The 27,924-nt window shown below is 45.6% G+C and overlaps 1 protein-coding gene across 6 annotated transcripts in view; it reads left to right on the forward strand.

The window, feature by feature from the left end:
- Kirrel3 (kirre like nephrin family adhesion molecule 3) overlaps window positions 1-27,924 on the forward strand; it is a 569,791-nt gene that overhangs the window by 164,057 nt on the left and 377,810 nt on the right. For 2 of the 6 annotated variants that reach the window (XM_052756035.1, XM_052756053.1), the window contains exon 1: window positions 12,986-13,324. The exons of 1 other annotated variant lie outside the window; for it this stretch is intronic. In XM_052756035.1, the coding sequence (XP_052611995.1) occupies window positions 13,246-13,324 (79 nt within the window). In that variant the 5' untranslated portion in view covers window positions 12,986-13,245. Of the gene's footprint in view, window positions 1-12,895; window positions 13,325-27,924 lie in introns of those variants that run through there. 3 more of the 6 variants (XM_052756062.1, XM_052756069.1, XM_052756079.1) reach the window with 2 other exon arrangements.

Here is a 27,924-nt window from a genome sequence, read left to right on the forward strand (position 1 = left end):
CTCTAAGTTCAGTGAAGAGACCTTGAGTCAAAAAATAAGAGGAAAAGCCGGGCGGTGGTGGCGCATGCCTTTAATCCCAGCACTCGGGAGGCAGAGCCAGGCGGATCTCTGTGAGTTCGAGGCCAGCCTGGACTACCAAGTGAGTCCCAGGAAAGGCGCAAAGCTACACAGAGAAACCCTGTCTCGAAAAACCAAAAAAACCAAAACAACAAAAAATAAGAGGAAAAGTAAAAGAGGAAGACACTCAGACTATCCTCTGTCCTACACACATACACACATACACACACACACACACACACACACACACACACACACACACACACAAACACAGAGATATATACACACACATACACACACTCTGTATACACACAAGCATATACAAAATGTGGGCATGGCTAGATGATAGATTATATATACATTGATGATAGATGATTGATAGATAGATAGATAGATAGATAGATAGATAGATAGATGCTTTAATAACTGTTTGTTGTCCAGTTTCTAACCATGTTTTACAGATCAAAAGGTATTTTCAGATGCCCAGCCATAAGATGAGCTCATCACTGGTTCTTTGGTCATCTCAATGTCAAGCTACCACCTCAAATCGATTTACAACTAAAATCAGTGTGTTAATAGGAGGGAGGGGATTAGAATCATCCCAGTAAATACTACAGGCCCACAACACTTCAAAAACAGCCAAGAAAGAAAAAAAACAAATGTTTCTGTTTTTTTGTGTAGCCCCTTGCCAACTTGTAAGTTTAAGGTAGAAGTGATTTGGGGATACAGTTCATAATAACTGAATCAACCAAGAAGGCTTGTGTTTATTGTTTCAAAGGTGTCTTGGTGCCCTCAGAATGGACTATGAATATTTACTTGAAGAACATGGTTTGGAAGAACACATCCAGGCTGTGTAAAAAGTCAGCTGGCTAGCACAGGTGGCTGACAGGCAGGGAGGGGGAAGAAAGGAGGAAGGAAAGGATGGAGAAAGAGAACAAGAGTGAGAGAGATCAAAGTTTAACAGTTGTTGACCAAATCCTCCAAAACAGCCATACTCGAGCTTAATTCACCAGCATGTTTGTGTCCATCACCCTCCTCCCAGAATAGCTCCTTGGTGAAGGTGAGCTTGCAGGAGTTCATAGGTGGAATGTTGGTGACCTCGAAATTGTGCCTACAGCAAGAACTACCAGTAATTCTCCTGTCAGGGCTTGGATTCTCACCCAGGAACCAAAAAGGCAACAACACGGCTCAGGTCTCACCAACACAGACAAAGAGGCACAATCACAAGTAACAGTTCACTTCAGGCAGGACAGTGAATAAGGGACAGTGGCTGCGTCCAGGATTCAACTTCCCCAAAGTCTGTGCTCCTAACTAATGTGCTAGGGTTCAGCATCTGTAACACCTGGGCAATCACATCCAAAGTGGTCCTCTAATATATGAAGGCATATGTAGACCATCTATTAAGCAACATTCTGGTTATCATAACATGGTTATTCCTCCCATTTCCTTAATAAAGAACCAGGGATGACAAAATGTATGGAGACTGGGGATCCAGACATCAGTGACATAAACAACAATGCTGCTACTTGGCATAGGAAATGTGCAGTTTGAGAAGAAATCATTTCGAGAGCTCACACATTCAGGTGCTATGCTAGGTTAGTTTTGCATCCAGACAGTTAGACAAAGAGTGCTTCTGGCACTAACACCTTTCTAAATGCTTGCCCGTCCAATTCCTGCCTAGCTCGCTCTTCACAGCCGCACTAAAATTGAAACACTAAGAAAGGACTGTCACCACCAAGCCACCTGTAGAATCCAGGGATGCAAAGGATCAGACCCTCATTTAATTGTAAATGCGAGCTCCTTGCAGTCCAATCCGGAAACCTGTCACTTAGAACCGTTAATGCTATTTATTGTAACGTGCCTGGGATAATGGCATCTCTCAACATCTGTTTTCATTTAAAGTTTCCAAGTTGCCTTTGTGAGTACCACTTGGTAATGATTCAGCTCATGCTTCTGAAGGAGGACGATAGAAAGTGGCAAGTGGGAACCCAAACAAAATATTATTAATGAATATTTGCAGCTGCTGGTGGGACTTGGTGAGAAGCTGCCCGTGCTGGTGACAGAATTCATCTTGTAAAATATACCTAAGATAAATATCAGCTCGGAGTTATTAGCAGCTGTTGGTAATTCGTGAACAACTTCCAGGCAAGCCAGCAGTTTGATTGCCACTGGGTCCAGGTTGATTTGGTTTCTTTCTTTTAAATATTTGAGATCATAACGTGGCCGTCATTGCTACGCTCTTGGCCTTCTTTTTCATTTGTGCCTTGAGAGGGTTTGTATGGCTAAACAAACAAGCAAAATGAGATAGAAATATTTGTGAACTTAGAGAGGCAAACCAGAAACAATAGAAACCTTTCAAGGATCAGGTCAAAACTCACTTCTGCCCTACAGCCTTTCTTGGCAACTCCAGCCTTCCGGAACCTTCCAGTTTCCCATTGCACCGGTCGGTCTAAGTCAGTTGACTTGATTTAGTATTTAATTCAATTGTTAATCTATGGTAAAGTTCTTCACGTGTGTCTAGTCCATCTGTAATGACAATAGATACTCTCTAAGAAGATCAGTTCCTATTTCTATTCCCTTTATTTACACCATCTTCACCCCATGCCCAGTTCCTTTGTTAATGAATAAGTGCGAAAGTTAACAAGTGGACGATCCCAATGTCTGGAGTGGATATACAATCTAAGCACTTTAAAAGATTGTGCAGCCAATGAGAAAGTAGTTCGAAGCACCCCAAGAGCTTTGCAATTACATCTTGTAGACAAACAGTTCCTACCTCTGAGCTAGATTGTGATTTTGATATTATTTATTTATCATTTTATGTGTATGTACCTATGTGTATGTATGTACACCAAGTGTGCACAGTGTCCTTAGAGGTCAGAAGTGGGTGTCAGATCTAAAGTTGTGGGCCACCCAATATAATGTACTGAGAAATGAACTTGAGTCTTCTAGAAGAGCAGCAAGTGCTCTTAACAGCAGCCCCAACCCCTGAGCTGGATCCTTCTGGCCTGTTGAATCTAGCTGAGGGAATATTGTCTAAAAAAGTTAAGCCAGCTCTTTTTAATCAAACAGGAGTGATTAGCAAAAGCTATTAACTCATGGGTGGCTCACACACCCTTTCATATCTGTTTCATGTCATGTGACTTTTGTTCTGTGTTTTTTCTTTGTTTATTTGTTTGTTTGTTTTTTCCCCTGAGGGGCAGAACATCCCTCTTGGCTTGGCTTTGCAGTCAGTACCCTATGACATCTCCCATGCATCCACTTCCAACTTAGCCCAAGCTGGGCTGGACCATAGAGCTCAGACTGCCTCCTGTCTCCACCTTACTGTTTCCTGTCTCAGAGGCTTGGCCGACTCTATGGAAGCTCCCACTGCCTTCAAATTGAGCTCTGGCAGAGAGCGACCACTGCAGGAAAGCCACCTCAGCCCCTGGGAGACAAGGAACCTGGATGTAACCCTCCAGCTTCCTGTCACCGGAGGATGAATCTGGAGGCATTCTGAATGTTTCCTGGGAGGTCCAGAGGAATCACAGCAGTCACCTCAGTGACATTTCTCCTGCCTGCCTGTCCATTCTCCCTCTCGCTCCCATCCCTTTCATGTCTATTTCTAGCAAACTCCTCCCAGTCCACTGCCTCTCCCCACCACAACTCTCAGAGGCACCACATCGTTCTGTCTGCTCTTAAAAACTAAATCTAAAGAAATAAAACGAAATGCTCAGAACATAGATATCTAAATGGGGACCGTTTCAAACCGTCAGAGGCTGCCTCTGCTGGGATGTTCTTGAGAGTGCCTACACTCCCTGTCTGCCAAGGTGCAGCATGTGAGCAGACATCACTAACAGACCAGGTCATTAAGGGTAGGTGGCACCTGAGACCGATGCTTCCCTGAAGACCACATCTTCAGTACCCATTTGTCTCCCCAGTACTCCCTGTTCTTTATGATCGCTGCCTGGATCCCATTCTGTGTTGAACTACCACATCCTAGAAAACACAGCACCCTTGTGCAATGACCTCCAAGGTCCCCATGTAGAGAAGAGCAAGCAAAGTTCTAGGTAAAAAAAAAAAAAAAAAAAAAAAAAAAAAAGCCACCCCTGCTGAGGCCAGAAGACCTGCCTTATGTGATGGCTCTCCCAGCCACCACCTCTTCCACTTCACCTCCTCACCTTGCCAGCACCTCCTTGGCCCAAGTGTGCAAACCGTGTCCATTCTATGGGGTAGGTGCTGAGATCAGCTGGGACTCTGTATGTAACTGCACACAGTATACTGTGTAGCAAGCCAGAATCTGCAATGAAGCATTGGATGCTTAAAATTGCTTCAAGTAAATGAGTGTTTACTGCTGTATTTAGTGCGGTACGAAATGTTTCTCATTGCTTCTTTCATTTAATGCCCATAGTAATCCTTTGAGGGGAGTAATAGTATCTGCATTTACAGAGGAGAAACTAGGACAGAAAACATAAGGAATATTACTCCCTGGAGGTCACAGAGCAGCTAAGATTGAACCCTAGTTGGTGTAATTCCTCTTTTCACCACACAAACCTTTGCTGTCCCGTGCGCTGATGAGAATATGACGAAGCAGGACCAGCTCAGCCTTAGGGGCAGTTCACACAGACAGAAGACAGTTGAGGCAGCTGTCACATGAAGTGTTCCATCCCATACACGCATCACCTTAGTTTATTCAGGTGTAAAGAAAAGCAAGCATACACACCACACCAGGGTTCTCAGCTCCAACGCTACTTGGGAAAGTGCCTTCCTATGGAGTGCTGCGGCCACACCCTGATGTATTAGACACCCTTTAGAATGAGTTTCAAAGCTGGTTTAAATGAAGCTCCTCTAAAGCGCATTACTATTTTCATCACCCTCCAAGAGGCAACCCTCTAAAGCAAGCCAAATTGCTCAAAGCAAAGAATCCAATAAAATGCCTTCATCCTGGAAGGGCTTCAGTGAGTCCTTAATATCTGGGAACTCAGATGGCCGGATGGTACTTTGCTCTTCTGCATTATTGATCTAAATATCAAACAAGAGAGCAGAGAAATAAAGACTAGGCTAAAGGTAGCTGGGGTGGGGAGCACTCCATAAACAGACCAAGGAACCCCCCTCTAGGCTCATCATAATAATGCCTACAGAGTGAGATGAGGTGAACCTCACTAAGAAGCTCAAATTTCAGTTTAACAGCATGGAAGCTGAAGCCAAATGTCTTCCTTTGCTGGAGGAAAGGGTCATAAATGAGATGTCCTTGAGAAGCATCGTAGACATTGGGATAGACACCTGTCGGTTGCCAGTCTAAACATTTGCTTCCTGTCTCTCAGCTTCTTCCTAAAGGAGGGGAGGAGCAGTGGGATTGGTGCAAACCCTGTAGGCTTCCACCTTGCGGCAGACCAGACACATGGCTTTGGAAGTGATCCAGCCTTTGTGCTTCACACCGTCTCCTGACACATCCAACAGATATTTCCCAGAACATCCAGTCCTGGAAGTTCAAAGTAGAAATAGCGTTTGAAAAAATTGGAGGAGATTCAGAGGAGAGAAAGAATGATGATCCAAAGGCCAGAGAGACAAAGGGACCCATTTAATAAACAGCAGTAAAGAATCTCGCTAATGAGTGGTTAGAGGATAGCAGGGGAAACAGGGGGGTCAAGGAAGTCAGTCAGCATAATGAGGAAGTAGACTCCATCTCTAGGCTACAATGAACCCAGTCTTATTTACCCATTCTGCAGACACTGAGCATCTGCACTGTACCAAGCAAAGAGGTGGTAGGGATGCAGAGGTGAGCAAAGGAGACAGAGAGCTGCATCATGCATTCACGATCTAGCTAGAGCAACCAATGTCAATAGTCACACAGAAATAGAGACTCACTTGCCACAATGACAAATGATAAATGATAAATGAGGTGCCCAGAGCTGTGGGTGAATTCCACAGGTGACGTCTGTTCAAGGAGAGTGTCTAAAAGGTGACTAGGAGCTCATCAGGCCCAGGGAAGGGACCAGTACTCTCCAGGCCACCCAAAAGCTATAAGAGGGAACGCAATTAGAAAAAAAAACTAAACCCAACTGGGAAGAACCCAAAGGGAAGATTCTTGGTGAAAACTAAAATTCCTGAATGGGGCTGCAGGATCCAGGAGACAGGAGGAAAAGCTGATTACCTGGATCAATCCAGTATCCCTGTGCAACCCTGAGAAAGTTTCTTCCCCCTCTGTGCCCTGTAGGGCACATCTTCCCTTTGTGAGTTGATGTGGAGGAATTCAAGAGAGTCAAGAAACTTGGGGGGAAAAAAAGAAAAAAACTTAGTATTCCCTTGAGGAGCTCAGTATTCCCTTTAATAATAAGATACACAACAGAACCAATAGTGACAACAATTACTTGTGACTTTGCCACCTATTAAAATCACAGGTATTTTCACATTTCCTTGCTGTTTTTGCAGGAATCTCAAAATATCAGTTATCACCTCACCACTCGGAATTGTAGTAGTTCTTAGAGCCGTGGGGAATATTGCTCGCGTGTTAGATTAATCATGAAAGCAAGTGCCTTACCTCGCCACAACCTTAAATATTTTTTCAATTGTATTTCAGTGTCCTTGCTTTCTGTTATGCTTAAATATATTTTGCTTTACATCTTAAAGCATTACACACAAAATGGTCCCCAGAGTCACCAAAGTGCCAGGGCATGTGTGTGGAGGAGAGGACAGCCTCAGGTGTGGTTCTTCAAGGCTTGCTCTCTCTCTCTCTCTTTCCTTTGAGAGCATGTTTCTCATCAATCTGGAACTCAGCAAGTATGCAAGATTGGCTGGTTAGTGAGCCCCAGGGAGCTACCTGTCTCTGCCTCCCCTGTTATGGAATTACAAGCACTCTCCACCATACTGGGCTTTTGTTTGTTTGTTTATTTATTACACATGGATTCTGAGAATCAAACTTAGGTTCTCATGCTTGCAAGACTAGCACTTTCCCAACTGAACCATCTTCCCTGCCTTCTAAGCATAAGTTTGAGGGACCCTTTTGCTTTGTTTTGGTTTTTGTTTTTGTTTTTTGAAACGGGGTTTCTCTGTGTAGCTCTGGTTGTCTTGGAACTCACTCTGTAGACCAGACTGGCCTCCAACTCACGGAGATCTGCCTGCCTCTGCTTTCCAGGTGCTGGGATTAAAGGTGTGCGCCATCACCACCAGGCGAGGGACATTCTTTTAATCCAGGAACGCTTTTGTTGCTCTAGGCAACACATATTGTTTGTAGGCACTCTGCTGGGCAGACTGGAAACTATGTTCACGGCTACCCGTGTGACTGTAGGCAGGTTGCTGACACTCTCTGAACTCTAGTGACTGCCTTACAAATCTCTGGTAACTTAATGCCTAACTGCCTCACGGAGCAGTGGTAGACACAAGCTTACAGAAAACACTAGGAGAGGCAGGTCCTCCCTGGACCTGTTTTTGGATTCATCCCAGGCTGAGGACTCTCCAGCTCATTTGCACATTCAGACACCAGCTCCAAGGATGAGATGGCTTTTTTGTCTCCCTCCTGCTGGGATGCTTAGGGATGGCTCTGACAGCTAGGTGCCAAGAGGAAACCTGGGCTTCCGATTCCATCCATGTCCCCATGGGCAACCCAGGCTGAGCCAGAGTTCACAAGGATCGGCATGAAAAGGGAAAACAATTTGTTCAGGAACCCTAGAGTCAGGCACTCAGCATACTGAGCGGGTGGGGGTTTTCAGCTTTAATCAGCATCAAGCTAATCTTCTTTCGAGAGATGCTAAAGAGTCCAGAAAAATCTACAGGTAGTTCCAGCTCATAGGTCCTGCCCTATACCTGGTCCTGGTCCCTGACTGCTGCCCCCCACCCCCAGTCCATCATTTCCTCCTTCTTGCCCTCTGGGAGCCAGCCTGGCAGCAGGTGCCTGGCCCTTTCCAGATACAGTTGCCAGCCTTTGCCCCGTGCTTCATCTGGGCCAATTCAGCAACAGGGTTGCTTCTCTCTCTTTTCAGTCTTGTCAGGTTGCTTGGGATTCTTTTGTCTTTCTTTTCTTTTCTTTTTTTCCTGTCTCTTGTTAAAGTTCCTTTATACCCCCAAAAATTAATTAATCCCAGCTGGTAAGATGACAGCTAGAACCCCGGAGACTGATCGGCCCCTGTGTGTCTAAGACATCAGTCTTGTACCAGCAGTGACACAACATTCTGTCTGTGGCAGGAACCCACCAAGGCAACTGACTAGCCAAGGTTCCGCTATCTGAGCTGCTTAAAGCACTTTGAACACCCGAGCTCATCAAGGGTCTATTCTGAACTCATTCAAAGTGCCCTGGGTTCAGAGACTAGGAAACAAGGAGAGGTCGTGGGGGAACACCCAGATCTCCTGGGGAAGAGGAAATAGAAGAGATTTCGTGAATGGACTGAGGGTAGGAGGGGATGGGAATATGAGCGATCAGGTTGGGAGGGACACAGAGGGGACTCCTGGGGAAGGTCTTTGGGGGTTGGGTGGAAGCCTGGCACAGGGGAATCTCCCAGGAGTCTATGGAGAGGATCCCAGACTAGACTCCTAGCAACAGTGGATAAGTAGCCTGAACTGGTGGTCTCCTGTGACCAAATTGATGTCTGGCCCAATTATCATCAGACAGATGCCACCCAGCAACTAATAGAAACAGATGCAGAGACCCACAGAGAATGCAGAGAGCCAAACCTTAGGTGGAGATCAAGAATCCTGTGGAGGAGGAGGAAAAAGGAGTGTAGGAGTCAGAAGGGTCAAGGACACCACAGGAAGGCTCACACAATCAGCTAACCTGGGCTCACAGAGGCTTGCAGAGACTGAACTGACAACCAGGGAACCTGCATTGGACTGACCTAGGCACTCTGCACATATGTTACAGTTGTGTAGCTTAATCCTCTTGTAGGACTCCTAACAGTGGGAACAGAGGCTGTCTCTGACTCCTTTACTGGCTTTTGGGACCCTATTCCTTGTACTGGGTCACCTTGCCCAGCCTTAATACATGGGGAGGTCCTTAGTCTTACTGCTACTTGATATGCCATGTTTTACTGATACTCATAGGAGATGTGCCCTTTCCTAAATGGAGATAGAAGAAGAGAGGATTGAGGGTGGTAGGGGGCATGGGGAGAGAGACTGGGAGGGGAGCATGGGGGCGGGCTGCAGCCGGGATATAAAATAAATAGATGAATAAGAAAAAAAAAAATGCAAAGTGCCCTGGGTCTTCCCTAGACACAGATGTCAAGCCAGCCTACATCCTATATAGGATTTTCTGTCAGCTCCGAGTTGGGGAGTGGAGGTACAAGCCTGGGGTCCCTGTGCCTGTGTGCAGAGCAATGTCTGAAGCTGAAGAAGCCATTTCAGCTGTCCCAGTATCCTCTAGACCTTGGCTTAGATCAAAGGTTCTCAACCTGTGAGTCATGACCCTTTGGGGTCATACATTAGATATTTACATTATGAATCATAGCAAAATTACAGTTACAAAGTAGCAATGAAGATAGTTTTATGGTTGGGGGTCACCACAACACGAGGAACTATATTAAAAAGTTACAGCATAGGAAGGTTGAAAACCACTGGCTTAGATGGAGCATGGTGCTTTTGTTACAGAGTATTCAAATGGAAGCACTTGGCAGAGTACTTACTAGACAGTAGACACTCAGGAACCGTGGGCTGAATGGTTGGATGGAGGCATGCTGTGAGCCAGGATCGACAACTGAGTCTTGGTGTCTCACTCCTGAGGTCGTCATTTCTAGTCAGCAGTCACAGGCCCTCTGACACGCCTTCCATGAAGAGCTAGGGTTATTGGAGAGCCCTGAGTTTGGGCAGAATCTGACTGCTTTGACCTGTAAGATGTAGTGGGTAGTGGCCGTGAGGATGTCCTGCCTCCCTCCACCTTTCAGATGTTGCCCCTGGAAACACTTCAGAAGCCCTGGATCTTCTTGATAGGTATGCAGATGAAGTGATACAAGCCAGACTCAAGTTCCCCTAACCAGCCCAGTCTACTCAGCAGGCTAGTGTCTACCTAGAGCCTTCCTCATACTGACTAGTGCCCATGGTAGTGGAAGGTACTCTGCACATTACCAAAGGAGAAAAGTAAACAGCAACCCAGCTACAAACCCTTCAATCTATAATGGTGGCCTGCCTGCAAGATGTGCTAGGGCGGCAGCGGCACAAAGCTTGTGGGAGTAACCAGCCACTATGTGATTGGATTTAAGGCCCACCCCGTGAGATGGAACCCAGTTCTGACACTGCTCTGGTGACCAAGAACAATAAGACTAGATAGGCCAGAGACCTATGGTTCTCACCTGGCCCTAACCTCGAGCTCCTCCTGTCTCAGCCTCCTGAGGGCTGGTATTGCAGGTGTATACCAGCATATCTACCTATGTTTTTAAATGTTACTATAAAGCTTCCTTCAGAAAACTAAGGAACGTAACTAGCATCTACAGCCAGTTTAATCCTGAGGTAAACTGAAACTCAGAACACCTGCCTCCTCTGCTTGTGGTGACTCTAACCATGGACTAATCCACCTCATAAAGAAAGCAATCACAGGAATGAAATGAGAGGGGAAGGGCTTTGGGGTCATCTCAACCATGGCTGTCCCTCTCTCCCGCACCTGAAAGGAGGCTTCCTACAGTGAGAGGTGTTTGAAAAATGCTGCATGAATGAATGAAAGACTACATGAGAAGTATTACAAGCACTTGCAATACATCTGAATCTGGTAATAAGATGACCAATTTAATTTGCCATGATCGGTTGGATCCCAGGTGTTCTGGGCCTCCACCATATGCAGGGTCCAGCTCCAAGTTGGTTCTGAATTTCCCAAACACTTCATGTGCATTGACAGGTTGTCTAAAGGTAAATTCCTTCTCACAGGCCTAGGCTTGGTCCTTTATCCTATGCCCAGCTGGAAATGTGAGGATGCCTGCATCCTCTGGTCCATCTTCCACAGGCTGACCCAGCTCCACCAAGGGACCCCATGCTGCTGTCACTGTGGGAAGAGGTCTGCTGAGGAGCTCCAGAAAGGAGTGACTGCCACTGGTGATTTGGAGGCCAGTGGAAGAATAATCTAGCAGCTCTGTTGTGACAAACAGCAGGAAGACAGCCTCTGCATAAAGGGCCTGACCACTCACACTTCCACAGCACGTTATGCCTTAGAAATTAATATTTGTATTATTTTGTCTTTGTTAGGAGGGTGGAGTGATGTCAGGTGACTGCTCCCTGTTTCCCCGCCCTCTTTTTCCATGTTTCCATGAGCAGCACCTAGCTTGGAGCCCTTCTGAGAAAGTTTGAGACCTCTAGAGGAATAGAAGCTTACTATCTGCAAGGCTCCCTGGAGGACAGGGCTGAACTTGGCCATCTGGTCCAGCACCCCAGACTGTCAGCATCCAGGGCATCCCTTGTTGATGTTGTGTCTCTGGAGTGCTGCCTCTCTGTCCTCTCATTTTCCTCCTTCCCTAGGTCTGGTAGGGTCTAGATACCTAAAGCTACTTATGGGTCCTCACCATGTACTCATCTTTCATCTTCATTCCCAGGCATTATTCCCAGTATCCTGGCCACCAGCTCTATCTAATTCAATTCAATAGGGCTTTGGGTTGTCATGGGCAAGGTATTATATACCCAGTGGGTATAGAGGGGATGCTGTCTAATATATGTCCTATCTAAGGAGGCCGAACGGCTACAAGAATCCCAACAGAACCTGGAAGCTGGAGAACAAGTGATAGACTCCAGACAGAAGCAGACCTGAAATCAACAAAGAACTTCATATAGAGTCCACATAATTGGCAGAAGGCAGTGTTTCCAATGGCATAACTGTCAATCAATGGGGACTTACTTCTCCATAGTACTTCCAGAGACTTGGGATGACTCTAAAGTCCCTTCCTTCCAACACACAGGGCAACTACATAATTTCCACTTTAAACAGCACACATAGTACAGAGGAGTGGCTCACATTTCATTGAAACCCTACGGCAGCACTCTAAACATAGCGTGAATATGCTTTTATTTACTACATGCAACAACTCTGTGGAAGAGATGTTATCTTAATTAGGCGAAGAAACTGCAGCTTGGAGAGATTCGAGAACCGGCCACACAGCTAGTAATGGCAGAGACAGGATTCAGGATTCTTCTACATTCTTCTAACGCCTATTGGGCTGCTCGTTCTCTGCCATCCTGCCTCCCTAAAATACATCCTTTCTTCTCTGTTCCTTGTCCCATATCACTTTCTTGCCCTTTTGATGAACCACATGTGATTTCACAGAGCTGGTCTATAATCTGTGCCTTTTCTTCAACCGCCTATGAAAACACTTCATCTGGTACACGGCTGGCAGCTCCCCTGGATGTGCGGTGTCCCTGGCCCTAGCCATTTAGATGTGCCTCAGGCTGATCTCTGACAGATGCTCTGAGCACCAGAGAGCAGCGCCGCGCTGGTGTCTGCTAAGATGAGACTTCCTCCAACGGTTCCTGAGACTCTAATCAAGATTGATCCACACTTCTGTGGCGCTCAGTGACTGTCCTTAATCAGTGAGGACTCTTGGGCCTCTGCTTTTTTCCAGGGCCACTGATTTGAAAGCCAACTGATTCAGCGGAGGCACTGTGTGGGAGATACCCAGAGGCAAGCCGCGGGGATGCCAAGGTCTGGAATCAGGACTCTGGGAGCCTCTCACCTGTGGGTTACAATGAGTCCCCATTGTGACCTCTTCTGGCCTTACATCCAGATGGCACTGGGACATCCAGAGTTGCCTGCAGTTGTTCAGCTGTGGCTCTATTATCCCCAGTGTCTCACTTTCTGGAGGCATTGGCACAAATGAGGCCGAGGAGCTCAGTGGAATCTGCTGGTTCATCTGAGACCTGGCTTGCGTTTGACTGTTCTTCACTACATCATTACATGAGTGCTGCTGTCATTGAGGCCAGAAGGATGCAAACACAAAGCACTCATCCTGGGCAGGATCACTTGTAGCAGGAATCTTCAAAGGTCTTATTAATAAAATCAAACCTGGAGCCAGGTACTGGGGTCAATGCTGGAAGATCAGAGAAGCAGAACAAGTCACAGCCACTTCACCTCGCCAGTTCCTCAGCTGATCCTGTTTCCTCAGACTGGAAGCCTCTGTGTCCTCATCCAAATGGATCTCAGCTGAACTGTTTGTCGAAAGCCTGAAAGCTTAACTGACTAGTTCCTGTTTTTGATGCCTTTTATACCTTTCTGCTTCCTGCCATCACTTCCTGGGATTAAAGGCTCTTGTTACTATGGCTGGCTGTTTCCAGTGTAGCCTTAAACTCACAGAGATCCAGACGGATCTCTGCCTCTGGAGTGCTAGGATTAAAGGTATGTGTGCCACAATTTTCTGACCTCTATATCTAGTGGCTATTCTGTTCTCTGACCCCAGATAAGTTTATTGGGGTGCACAATATATCAACCACATTTCCCCTTTTTTTGTCTAAAATAATAAATGAAGGTTACAGTCAAGAATTACATTAACAATGTCTAGTCCATTAACATTTGACAGATTCAGACGAAAAACTCCATTATATATATTAACAATGTCCAGTCCAGTAACATTTGATAAACTCAGACAAAAAATTTTCGTTACTTATCCTCTGTAAAACAAGTAGTTCCTTTTTAAAAGTAGATTCAATAATTGACCTTTTTATCTTATCAGCCACTGGACCAGGTTTCCATAGGATGAGTGCTTGAGTAGTCAGGGAGAGCCATGGCTGCCCTTGCAGGCCTGAAGCCCTCGACTCTCTGCAATGCTTGGGTCCTATGCTAGCTGAGTCACCATGCCACTGGCATTTGTTAACTGCCAGCACCACTACCCTCAGCATGCCGCGTTCTCCAGCTTTGAAAACCCATCAAACTCAGGAAGATCCTCATTTCCATCCTGTTCAGTTGACAGATGCAAAAGGGAACATCTGCGGTACAGTGAGAACTGGTCATCCCCTCTGCTTCCTCTGATCCTGAAAAGATGTTCCATGCAGTAGGAATCCCTGGTCTAGCTGCTTCATTTTTGGTTTTGGTTTTGTTTTTTCCTCATTCCTGTTAATTTCATTAGAGTTAGTTCTTCCGTATGTGGCACACACACACACACACACACACACACACACACACACACACACACACACGTTCTATACTCTTTACCTTACTCCTGTTTTTAGTGCAACAGGCTGTCCCTCTCATGCAGAATCATGATCCCTTTAAATGCGTTTGACTGTACCAAGGGATGTTCATTTGTTTAAAGAGGCGCTGTCCACTGTTTCCCTTGGGTGTTGTGCCTGTGGTTAGAAGGACTGCCTTGCTTGGGCCATTTCAGAGGGCCTTTTCAATAAATCACTCATTTCCCTTCCCTGAGTTTGTTTCCTGGACAATTATTGATTGTGGTGAGCATCCCACAGCTCCCAGAGCATCTTTAGGCTGTTAGAACAAAGGGGGCAGACTTTGGAGGAGAGATGGGTCTCTGATTCTACTTTCCTTGGGGCCACTGACCTCTCCACAGGGGCAGAGAGAGAGGAAGGCTGGAAGGAGGAGATGACCAGCACCCCAGGGACTTTGTGAGCACTTGAGAGATGTGCTCTGCTCTCACCTTGAAATTTGACCTGAGGGGTTCTAAAATGGACTTTTGGATGGCTGCACTACAAGCTAGCCAGGACCCTGGTTTCCTCAGAAACTGCCTAGCTTTAACATTCTAAACCTTCTAATGCACTCCCTTCAGAATTGAGACAGAATCCAGAGCACAAAGACATAAAACCCACACTGCTCCCACTAAGCAGTCCTGCACATTGTGACCCTGCCCACGGTGTCCCCACTCACCCTTGACCAAAATGACTAGACACTCAAGAGAGAAATCTTCTCCACAAGGGAAAAACCAATTTGCCTACTCTCTACACACTTATAGGATAATTGAGCTAGCATGCATTTGAATTATAAAGAATAAATGCTGTTCTTATTTGCTATTTACCTACTTTCTAATTTTAACATGTAACACTAGTAATAATTTGCATATTCTATATTTATAGAAAACTGATTCCTTCTTACAACTCCAATGGGCAATTATCTCTGTACAGTATGTGTTGTTTTTGTATAAACGTTGAAAACTCAATAATCATCTCTAGAATGAGCTTTGGCATGTGGAAAACAGACATATAATAAGAAAGAAGTCATCTGGTCAGTAAGATTCAAAGTACACACCAATTCCTTGTCTATGGTGGATGAGCTCAGGTATGGGTTTTCTGAGGCATCTACTAAGCCAGTTGAAAGTCTGCAGTTGTGTGGTTTTGGTTTATTAAGAGTCAATAAGAGCTGTCTTGGGAAGAAAAGCAAGCAAGCAAGCACATCTCATAATAAAAATAATAGCTGCCATTTGTGGAGTGCCTTTCCTGTGCCAAGTAGCATGTGGTTTCAGAGCTGTCCCTTCCATTCCCTCATCAACCTTACAAGATGAACCCCATTGGAAAACAGGTCTAGGGCCCAGAAAAGCTAACTGTTCATTTCCATAACCTTTCCTCTCCACCCCAGTCACCCCCCAAGGCTGAGTTGTACCACAGATGTCCCATCATTGACTGCTGGAAGTTGGCTGCAGGTAGGTATGGTTATAAACTCATAATGAACCTAGGGAATAGTAAGACGTGTTTAAGCCAGGAGCTTCATGTTACCTGTTTCGAGGTAAGCCAACGTCGTAAGAGTGGGCTTCATTTTTCTTTAAAAAACAACAACAACAACTGTATGAGTATTTTGCTTGCATTTATGTTTATGTACCGCATGCCTGCTGTGCCCATGGAGGCCAGAAGAGGGCATCAGATTCCCCCGGGGCTGAAGTTAACAGAGTTATGAGCTACCATGACAGTGCTAGAAATTGAACCAGTGTCCTCCGGAAGAGCAGCCAGTGCTCTTAACCACTAAGCCATCTCTCCAGCCCCAACTTTATTTTTCTTAAGGCCTTATGGCCAAAAGAATGTAAGTGGTTCTATATTGATGATGAATCCTCTAAATTGGGGGCATAGTTACAGGAGAGGGGCTAAAAGGAATCCCCGTGTAGATTCTGAATAAATAGCTTTAAGGTAAGTGCCCTACTACTTACTAAGAATAGAGGTCTCTTTGCTTGAACTTCATCATCTTTATACACCACACCAGTTGACTCTATTCATGGGTCTAAGTAACTAAAGGGTTAATGGTAGACAGGGTGATTAGGAAGGTACCATGCTTCCAAAAAGGGAATTCATTCTTCAATCATTCTTTGGATAAGTTTGTCTACCTGCTGTGCACATTGGGTGGACAAAAATCTCGAGATAATATTTTGGTCCAGAATATTTATAACTTCTTAATAAAAAAAATCATCTCGGCAGTATGGATTGTGATAAGGAGATAAATGAGGAACTACCCTAGGTGCACCAAGCTGCGAGGGCCCCAGTTCCACCAATTTATTTGCTTCTCTCACACAGGTGGTACCAGGTGCTTTGTACTAATGAACGTGTTTTTAATGATTCTGAAGTGAATCCCAGAGCCTTGTTAATGCCTCAGTCACAAAGGGAAACAAGGCTGCAGATGCCTTCATCTTCACGGGTCCCAGGTATCTGAAGGCACAGTCCTTGAGTCAAGTTATTTTCACCTCAAACAAGTGGCTGGATTATTTTCATGCAGTTTCTATCACCCCCACCTCACCCCCCCCTCAAAAAAAGCCTGGACATTATTATAAGGAGTGGGTCTGATGTCAATGATGGAAGTCGGTTTCTAGGTCTGAACTGGGGAAAACAGTGCCTGACATGTCATAAGCCATGGCTAAGGACATGGAGAAATGGGCATTACTCATTATGTTCTGCAATGCCATCCCACCAGGGCTGTGAGCTGCAGTCCAAGGTCCTCTGACAGTCCCCTTCTTTAGACATTCTCAATTAACTCAATGCGAAATGGAGAGGCATTGTCCAGACCAGAATGGGACCATTGTCTGACTTGTCTGAAACATAGTGACCCACTGCCTTAGCCTGCACCTCAGTGGCAGTGACAAGCTGCTCATTCCAAGGAAGAGACCTCAGCTCCCAGCTTAGTACTTTGAAAATGGAGACCCAAAGGCAAGGCAGTCTAAAAAAGCCTAATTACTAAGCCTAATACACCTTGTGACCGAAATCCACAGGTGGGAACCTGGTCTGAAAATCATTGTTTGCATCTATGAAATGTGTCTTCTTTGTGCCAGGAACCTTGTGAGTACTGAAAATGCAGAATAATGACTCTCTCTCTCTCTCTCTGAGTGTGTGTGTGTGTGTGTGTGTGTGTGTGTGTGTGTGTGTGTGTGTGTGTGTGTCCTTACCTTCCTAGTAGAAACATTCTTAGTGTACATAATTCTATCCCCTGGGCAATAGTCACTGATGGGTGGGGTTTGAATTGAACAGGAAGCACTGTTAGATTCTGGGTAAAAACTGAAAGGAGATTTGTCTGCCAAGCCAGAATGGTCAGCTTGGAGAACACACACACCACACACACACACACACACACACACACACACACACACACACACACACTCTTCCAGGTAGCATCAGCCACACTTAGCAAGCACCTTTAGCAAAGGCCTGCTACATATACAAATGCTACATATACAAAATTGTCACAAATGCCCCCAAACTTCCTCAGGAGGGTGAACACAGGCCTCTAACTTTCCATTTCTTATACTCACAATAGAAAGAATAGGTTAAGTGGTAGCATGAGGTTTCTTTACTGAACAGAAACTATTAGGTCTGAGCATGAAGATAAATACCTTGGTTGTGAATCAGGTTTGGAGGTTCTGAAACCCTAAAAAGAGCCCACCTGCTCATATTGACCACTGGTGGTAGAAGATGTACACTTCCATCCAGGGTAGTGGGAGGCATGGGCTCAGACTGAAGCTAGCCATGCAAAGGAACATTTGGAAGTCTGAATCTGATTTCTTTTGGAAGCACACTGCTAAGGTCGTGCTATGAGAGAAAGCATAGCTGTGCCTGTCACTGTCTCTGGCACACACACACACACACACACACACACACACACACACACACACACGCACGTCTCTGTTCGTCGACTCATGTGAGGTTTTAAGTTACATGGCAACCAACAACCAGATGCAGTTCCCTATCCGCTTGGATCTTAGAGGCCACAACAACACGACCAGGACTTTGTGGCTCCACAGCAATGTCATCTGGTCAGAGTTTCCCTAGAGAAAGTGGATGGGAGGAGGGAGAGAGTTCCAAAAAAGCCCTGGTGAAGATAGGATTTCCCCGAACAGAAGGAAGAAGACAATGTGAGTTGACACATGGCAACAGCCATACAGTTGCTGGCTGGCGGCTCAAGAGTTTGGCTGTAGCCAGAGCTTAGAATAAGAATTGCAACTCTCTCTGCACTGGCTGGGCAGGGAGCATCAGGTGCCCTGAGGAGCAGCCAGGACAGGCAGAGAGCCTGGGTGGCCGATAGAATGGAGCAGATGGGGTTTGTCAGATGGTCCTCATGGCTCATTAGTGTGCCACCTCTTCCCCCACAACGTCCAGATGCACAGCAGCAGCACAGCTGTCGCGGGGAGAGCAAGGGGCTTGTAGGGCTTAAGACAACCTTCGAACAGTCATCACATTCTCAGAGATGCAGCCAGGACTTGGACGGAAGGTGGAAGTTGCCCTCTCTGCTCAGCATCCCTGATTAATTCTGTGTTCCAGACTCAGTAGCCCATGAGGTCTTCATCTCGTTCAGCTACTCCTCTAAACAGATGTCCATTTTATGAGCCATTCCTGAGCCTTTCCTTGGGAGTCAATTTCTCCACTTGTCAACACACTGCTGGCCTCTGAAACACTAGTGATGCCCAGGTGTAGGCCGGAGCACAGACAAGCTTCCAGCGTTTAGGGTTTCTCCTTTCTCCCACATTAAGAATGTTTGCAAGCTACTTATCCTAATGAGAGGAAATGGTGCAGATTGGAACGGGCAGAAATCAAGGATTCTGGAGAGACTGGTGGGATTTGGTGGGGGGGGGGGGGGGTTATAAAAAATATTTTTAAAGTCTTGTCCAGAAAGAAGGCCTCCCCCAAAGTCCCCTAGCTCTGCAGAAATCCAATATATGGTAATCAGCACAGTGTGGAGGCTCTGGAAGTTTCCAGGACATAACAAGAAACTTATCACTGTTTTCCGCTGTTGCTGCATATTCCTGGAATCCGTGCTTGCTGGAGAGGCGTGAATGGAAGATTTATTTTGCATTGTTAGACTGTCAAGGCACTCTAGAGCAACAACTTTCAAATGATAACTTCCCAAGCTTACAGAAGTTGTGAATTACATGCTTTTAGTCTAGTGCGAGCGAGGAGCTGACAGCTCTCCCCCTCCCATCATCCCTCACTCCGCCACTTTGATGCCTTGTGTGGCCAGTGACTCCACACACTGCCCTTCCCAAACCAAACGGGACTGTTATTAAGAATGACAGAAATCTATTTCTAGCTATGAAACAAGCTGAGGGACTGACATGTCATCACAGGAGGAGAACTTTTTCACACCTAAACCCCTAGAGCCCCAGGAAAAACTTCTTTGCCAAAATTCAGAGCATCTCAAGTAAACTGGATGTGAGAAGAGATCCCAGAGGTTGTAAGGAAGGGAGGGGGGATACACCAGAAGTGGGAGGAGGGGAGGGGGGTACACCAGGCCTGGGAGACTATATCAAAGCGCTTTGTCTCTATTCCATGTAAGCTTGTCACTTGGATCTTGGAGGGACGTAGCTGTTCCCTGTAGGTGGAAAAATAGCAAAACCTTATATGGCATAGGAGCCAGCCAGGGTATTTGTCCTTGACTTCCAAGCCTCTGGTGATCTCTAGTGAGCCTCTTAATTTTTTCAGTTAACACAGAGGAATTGAATCTTACAATTGGTTAATAAGCAATCTCCGAATTAAGATTACCTTACCATGAGGTCATTGGTCTAAACTCAAGGGTTAGTACCATCTCATGTTTTACTTCCTGCTTTTTCTCTTAGCATCGGTGTGGAACTTCCAATCCTAATTATTCTACAGGCACTACAACTATTTAAGCACCCTTCCACGGGCCCACTAAACTATAGGACCTTCATGGGCATGCAGAGCGCCTTGTTTGCCTCTCCTCTGTGCTTCCCAGCATGCATTGCCTGTGGAGTGGTCATGAGATTGGATTAGGGCCTCACCTGACAATAAGACTTGTCTGTGGTTTGGAAATGCCACCCTCCCCACCATCACAACACATGGAAGATACTCTGTTTTTCAATTTGCTCCTAGCACATATGAGCCAGGGCTTGTTTGCAGGACCACAAACGTCTTGTCCTCCAGCACCTCTTAATGAAAGTTCGGCTGAAGCCGAAGGCTCCAGGTTGTGCGACTTTGTTATTGTAGACTGCACATGACTGCCGAACAACTGGCCATGCATTCAAGTTTATTATCCGAGGCCTGTACAGGAGAGCTGGCATTTTGCCTGTTTTTTTTTTTCCTAAGGCAGAGGAAACAGAATAGACCTATTTGTTTGGGGGGAAGGAAAAACAAGAGATTTTTCAAACGGTTATGAATAACGGAGAATTGGTCCATTTCGGAACCTCCCGACCTTGACAGTGTCCCTCTAATGCTATATAAACATTTGTTTTGGGTATTTAATAAGCTGCCAGCTGACAAATTGCAGAACTTTTTTTTTTCAAGAGCGCCTTATCTTTCCTAGAACCACTGAGATGGCAAAATATGTTCTCCGTCTCAACAATTCCCTCTCTATTTGCATGTGGAAATTGGAAAGCAAGTTGTTTTTCTTCGTTTGCATGACAAAACTCAGACCCCAAAATACAATTCAGCATTTAATTTGAGCTAGTTAGAGAGTGCAGAAAAGGGTCCCAGCCCATTTGGCTCCGTTTTGCTGCTGATGTTTCTGTTGTCACAATTAAAATTGATTTATAAGGCTAAGGACATGAAATCCCCTCTACAGCATTGCAGAGAGCCCATGGAGTCTGCTTCCTCAGGAGGTCACTGGGGAAAAACATCCCAGAAAATGCCTGTATCTTAGGACATCAGTAACTCCCACTACACCTAGCAGAGCCCCTCAACACAGAATGAGCAGGTGGACGCTGCTCTGGGGAAAGGATGGAGGCACCGGAGTGACTTTTCAAAAGCTCTCACAGCTTGCCAAAAGCAGGTCACGGGGCCTCTAGACAAAGAACTTAAGGCCTTTAATTTTTAACTAAGTGTTCTTTGCTAATGACTTCCCCTGTAGGGATGTTTTACTACACTGATGCTGCTTTCCCTTCGCTTCTAGACTCAGGAGGCGGCAGGTTCTCCAAGCTACCCACAATTGTTCTCCTCCCTGTGGGTCCTGGTCTAGCTGATTGCCAGCAAGAGAGCAGCTAGGTGGAAGTGATTCCTCCATGTTCCCAGGCCTCACCAGTTGGGGCATACCTTCCTTCTACATTTATCCAGTGCTGACCAGGGAGTCAACCACCATGCCAAGCATTCAGGAAATGATCCCAAAAGCTGTATAGAAATGGAATAAAAGACAGTTTTGCAGAATCCAGGTGAACGGTGAGGAGGAAAAACATCCCAGGTAGAAGGGACACACTCAAAGACATGATGATGGGAATGAATACAGAATAATTGGGCACCTAGACATGGCTCTGTATGACTATGAATAGGCAAAGCCTGAGTTTCACATCAGCATGGACATCACTGAGGGATTCGAGGTGACATTTTTACCTCTCCACATTGAGACCGCTTTAAATGTTAATAGTTATCTGTGTAATAGAATGGCTAAATTCGTAACTGATGATGTCTCTGTCACTAGAAGCTAAGGGACAGGTTAGACCATCAGTGCCTACAGAATCTCATTTGCCAGAAAGAGCCTTTTCCCTGATATCTTTCTCCAAGTATGTGACTAGGCCTCTCACTCACTCAGTCCCTGTACTACATCTAGCATCTTCCTGTGAATAAATTCCTTTTGCACATAAGATGTGTAGGTCTTTCTCACTGGGAGGCAGCAGACCAGAAAAGATGAGACTTTTACAGCAGGCCACCCTGTCTGGGGCAGTCAGCACACCTGGCTTCCCGGCCATATCCCATCACAAACATGCCTGTGGCCTTGGAAAGCAGAAGTTAACTTCTCAGGATCGGTGTCACCCTGCAGTAGGAAACAGCATGGTTCACACCCCATCCCTACATAGGAATGGTCTTCTAGTCCATAACCAATTGTAAGGAGCTGAGGAGAGAAAACACACAATATCGCTAGGCGCTCTAGTATTAAGCATTCCTCGACAGTCCGTGAGGAGTGAGCGTTACAAGGAGCTGCCATAGCTGGCAGAATCAAAGACTTTTATAACTTAAAAAACTTTGTGAGCTCCCTGCTCTGGAATTATAGACTCCTAGGGCTCGAGAAGACTAACTCTTCTTCCAGCCAACTCCACCCACAGACAGCTCTGCAGGAATAAGAGGCTGCTAGTCCATGGCCCCAAGGCTACTGAGGGGCAATACAAGGCAAAGGATGGGGTGTGGAGGCAATATATTCCTTTTATTACCATCACTATTAGTACTCGTATTATTATTGTGAGTACACGAGGGAGAGTATCATTCATGTTTTTATTATCTCCACGAGGCTCATCAAGGCTACAAAATCGAGACAATTGCTGTCCCTGAAGACCTTAGCTAGCCTTTCATCTTATTGATTCCCAGCTTCTCTTCTTGTCTTTTTGCAGTTCGAACTCGAATTCCAATTCAAAGTCTGGATGCTTGTACAAATGCCAGGCTGGCGACTCCTCGGGCGTTTAACTGAGGTGTGACAGGCTAGGTGTGGGTTTTTTAAATGATTTGCTGTCACTGAAGGAAGGAGACTGGGTCACAGCACAACAGAGGACAGTCAGAACGCAGACAGCACCAGGCAAGGAGAGAGAGGGTGGACATTGGAGGACCAGGGCAGCCGCTGGTTCTAGGATCAGCTCCCACCCGAGGCCCTTAAATAGAATGGGGACTTGTACGGGAGAAGCTAGAGGACACACATAACTCTTCCTCCCTCCCTTCCTTCTTCATCTGACCCTTTCTTTCTCCTTTCTCTCTCTCCCTCTTCCCCTTCCTCTATTTCTTCCCTCCCTCCTATGCTTAAAAGTATTGATTCTCCCCCTCTTCCTCCTTTCCTTTTTTATTTACATCTAAATGAATATTTAGTATCAGTTTCACATTTTGAATGTAGAGACTCTCAATCGCCCTGGAAATGAATATTCTTCAAGGGACAAGTTGACAGACTGAGGAAGTATTCTCTAATTTGTTCATTAATTAATGAATGGCAACTTAGACACGGGATGCGCTCAGATCAAGGCTTTCTTCTTCTGAAGGGACACTCTACTTCACTGAATGTTCTGCTCAGATGAGACAGGACAATGCTAGTGAGGAGCTGTCCAGACAGGTGCCCTAGGACCTGTGAGGAGGATGAGACAGAACCATGAACCTACTCAGCAGGACTTTCAGCAATCTCATCTCTCTAGACACCCCTGTTCGTACGTGCTACTAGGCAATAGTCTATCTCCTGACATTCAGTGAGACCTGATTTTTAAAAACTTGTCATTTTACAGCTTTTTAAACACTTGTTATCAGGACACTGTTTAATGCATTTATTTTGGAAAGCATGGGCCTAAATACAGACGGTATCCAAATGCATTACCGTGTGAATATGCACATGCATACTGGAAGCTCCTTCATGGCAGATCAGTCCCCACCTACTAAAGTGCCTCAGAGTTTGTGAATTGATTTCCTTGAGTAATCAGCCAATTGTTTTGAATCCTAATCACCTCTCTCACAAGCAACTGCCTATCAACCTCCTCCACTCCGATCTTCATCCCTAGAAACATGGAACTTGGTGATCATGCAGTCACCCTGAGTACACACACACACACACACACACACACACACACACACACACACACACACACACACACACAGTGAATAGCATTCGTGTTTTTATTCTTCATGAGGCTCATCAAGGCTGAACAGATCGCCACTGAAGGTGATCTTTGACTAATTTTGTTGAGCATGAAACCTATCAAAAACCTTCCTAAATCTGAAAACCCAGCCCTCATAGTAGGATTTTGGCGTTGTTCATCTGCTCCTGGGAATCTAGCATTTTCAGGCTGTGAGCCCTGTCCTGGGAAAAAGAGATTATTATATACCTATGACTTTTCTATTTCTGTTAGTAAATGTTGCTGAAAATGTGATCCATCTAGATTTTTATGGTTTTTTTTTTCAGCCTACAAATGCCCATGAATTTTTTAAAACAAAAAGAAATGAGAAATTAGAATGAGGAGGTATGTTTCATAGTTTCTTGCATTTTTATTATTATTAAAAATGTTCTCTTCAAGAGGTATTTACCCAAATGCCATCTCCAACTCTCCAACCAAAAACCCATTTGGGGAATCGATTTCAGCCCTGCCTTCTGCCATCATCCTATAAGCCGGTAACAGGATTGTTATCCTTTATCTCCCGCAAATAAGAGGAGCTTGGCCATAGGAGAGCATCTGTCCGTTTGCAGACACTTCCCTTCTACCCTTATGTATTTAAGGAGGAAAATTGCCCCTGATTTGTACAAAGTCAATTGGCTTATGCTCCATAATGGGCTTCTCCTCCCTCGCCTCTGCCAGGAAAAGGTCATTTGTAGACTTTTGCTCTGCACACAACTCAGGGATTCTTGACAGCAAGTAGAGAAATCACACACTCCTAAACTATAATTTCCTTCTCTGATTAAGACCTCAGTGGTCACAGGTTTCTTGGTTTTAGCAAGTTTATTTCCTACCATGTTACTGGCTATTGACTAGGATGTAAATTGTACCTCACATGCCCTTATTGAAATACAACCACACACACACACACACACACACACACACACACACACACACACACACACACACACACAGGTGGGGGATGCAGACAGAGAGAGAAAGAAGCAGAGAAGGAGGCTGCCAAGCAAACATGCTATACACATATTTAAAAACATATTAGCAAACACAAGCGGGCACGCCCACCTATCCACACACCACTTCTTCCCTCCTGAGTCTGGATGACCTTCTAGGCACCACTTCTCTGTGTCCTACCACAAAGGGCCCTTCTACAGTTGGCTTCTATTACCACCCCCTTGACGACGGATAAAGCCATATGTGTGACAGCAATACCCCAGACCCCTGTGGAGCTCCTTACTCTTGAGGGTATCTGGCTGATATCTCCAACGAAGTGAACAAAAACTCGTTAAGGACACTTGGTCAAAGCCCCAGAGTCTATCCAAGAGATGGCCTGCTGGCTGCCAGCAACTACTCCAGGGCTGAGTCTAGAAAGTTAGCCATCTTGATTGGGCAGCCTCCTCTTATTTATTCTCTGCTCCTAATCTGTGGATTGAGTGATTTACAGGAAACTATGAAAATTAGTGGGGTTTATAAGGATGCTACCAATCCTTTAGGAGAACACAGCCTTTCCTAACTTGGTACTCATGGACCTAGGCCTGTCTCCAGGGAGAACAATGGGGTTTCCATTCCCCTAGACTTCTGCAAGAAGCTGTGGTCTTAAATTGTACTGATGACGTCAGTATCAGTATCCACCACACTGTATCCACCCCTGTAAAGCCTTCACACAGGCCTCTGAACAGCAGTGATGCATGACACCCTCTCTCGAGGTCCCATGCACGGTGCTCTGTTAGGAGCACACGCTGCACTTGGCTAGTTTGTCTTGGAAGCTCAGACTGGGCTCCTCGGGGAGCCAAGTATGTCCTTCTGGGTCTTTCCATTCTATAGAGCACCTGGCACCATGGGCTGGCACTTAATTTTCACATATCAAGCGTTTCTGGATTAATGAATGAAGGAATCAATTAGATAACGCTGCACTATCCATTTAGGAAGCACCCAGGGAATACAGCTCCTCCTCCTTTCCCCACTCCCTGTGAGAGAGGAGCTGTCATGTTGCTAGGCTGCTCTTGCCCAGCTTCTGCTCCCATTTGCCACAGCCACAGCCCACTTACCTGTGGGATATGAGGCAGTCAGTCCTTGGCTCACTTCTCCCATTGAGATATGGTCAAGGCAAAGAGAGAACCTCTAGGCAGCAGCCAGAGGAAATGACCCATGACATTACCAATGTGAGTATGTGTGGTCCCATTGCTATTCCTCCACACTGTGTGCCCATGAGCAAGCGCGGGCAGTATCATCTGCCCTTGAAATAGGTGGAATCTGTTTTTGGCACCCTGGATTGGCATTTGAGGTGTGTTGAAGTGAGAGAGTTAAAATATTTGCTCCTAGGGGGAAAAAATTCAGCATTTCACTTTAAATGTATGCAGTGTGTGTGTGTGTGTGTGTGTGTGTGTGTGTGTGTGTGTGTTGCTAGGGACAAAATCTAGAGCTTCATACATACAAAGCAAGCATTCTGCCACTGAGCTACAGCCCCAACCCTCAAATTTTATTTTAAACAAAGAGTAACTAAGAATTGATTTCCTGACAGGTGGGCACACGTGTGTCTCTTCCTCACTTCTCCTTTCCCACTTTGCAGGGCATGTGTTGTTCTGGTTTCAACTTACAAAGAAAGAAGCAGGCCAGGGGATACGGTGCTAGGCAGGATCTCTCAGTGCATGAGTGACTCAGTAATGAGGTTCGACGGGGTCCCTTGCTGAGGACCGTAGTCTCTGCACTACATCCCCGCTCTAACATGGCTCTGATTTCAGTCGGAATGTCTCTCATCTGGCTTTCATGTATTAGGGACTCAGGGATGGTTACCCCCACACAGAATTATCCTACAATTACAGGAACTTGGCTTGGGATCTGTGCACAGATGCTATACTGTCCACATTCATGGATGTCCCAAGGCTGCAGCACTGTATCACTTGCAAGGTGTTCAGTTTTCAGTAGCAACTGGAAAAATGTTGGAGTAAATGACTCCATGAAAATGATCTGTCTGGTATCCCTGAAGACTCTGAAATCATCCATTAACTGTAATTCTTAGAAGAGAAAGGTAGTGTATTTAAAGAATATTTTCTATAAAAATTGAAATGTAAGAGGGGCGGAGTTTCTAGTTAATCCTCAATTATGCAGAGTACACTTAGTTAACCATAAATTTACATACTTTTCAAGCACTCGAGCTAATCAAGGTTTTCCCAAAAATCAGAAAGCCCAATGGGATTGAATTTTTGCAAATATCAGATCTGTGGGCATGCATGCACAAGAGATATTAGCTGTGAAATTAGTGCCCAGTATTCTGAAAATCCCTGCCCTCACCAGCCACACATAACATACCCAGCCAGCAGGCCTCCTATTAACCAGAGCATCCTAAAGCTGTGGTTTGGAAACAGTCACCCTGCTCTGCATCCCCATTACCCAAGCCCAGCTGCACCCACCACCTAATGATACCTGGGCTTCTTACTCTCTCCCTCATTGTCCAAGAAATGAATAGCCCTGTTCTGTTAGAAAGTGGAGTTCCTGCCTGGCCTCTGAGCTGTATTTATGCTAGGAAAAAGAGTGTTTGTGTCTTAGTCACTAATGTGACTGCGAAGGTGCCTGGGGCTCATTATTCCTAAGGTGAACCTGAAGGTTGAGGAACCACAAATTCTGTTTGCAGGCAGAAAGGGGGGGTGCGGAGCACATCTTAGATATTTGAGAATCCTAGCACTTTTTTGTGTTCTATATAGGAGGCATCATGTTGCCGATATTCCCCTGCAGCTGAATCTTAATTGAGGGAGGAACCCCTCCCCAGAGACCTGCATCCCTGCCACTGGTATCACTTGTACATAGGCCTTAACAAGCTTCTGTTTCTCTAGTTCCCAGCTTCCCACCTGGGTTATGGCAGCGAGTCTGTCCCCAGAGCTTGCACAGGTGGACCTGGGACTGCCCACAAGTTCAGGAAGCACAAGATGAAGGCGCTGCATCAGATTCTAAGTGACCTAACTTCACGAGTTTTCTACTCGTCTAGGTCGCTTCTCTAAGATCTCTT

Source organism: Peromyscus californicus, unplaced genomic scaffold (assembly GCF_007827085.1).
Source record: "Peromyscus californicus insignis strain IS unplaced genomic scaffold, ASM782708v3 Scaffold_11__1_contigs__length_118956290, whole genome shotgun sequence".
Lineage (NCBI taxonomy): Eukaryota > Metazoa > Chordata > Mammalia > Rodentia > Cricetidae > Peromyscus > Peromyscus californicus.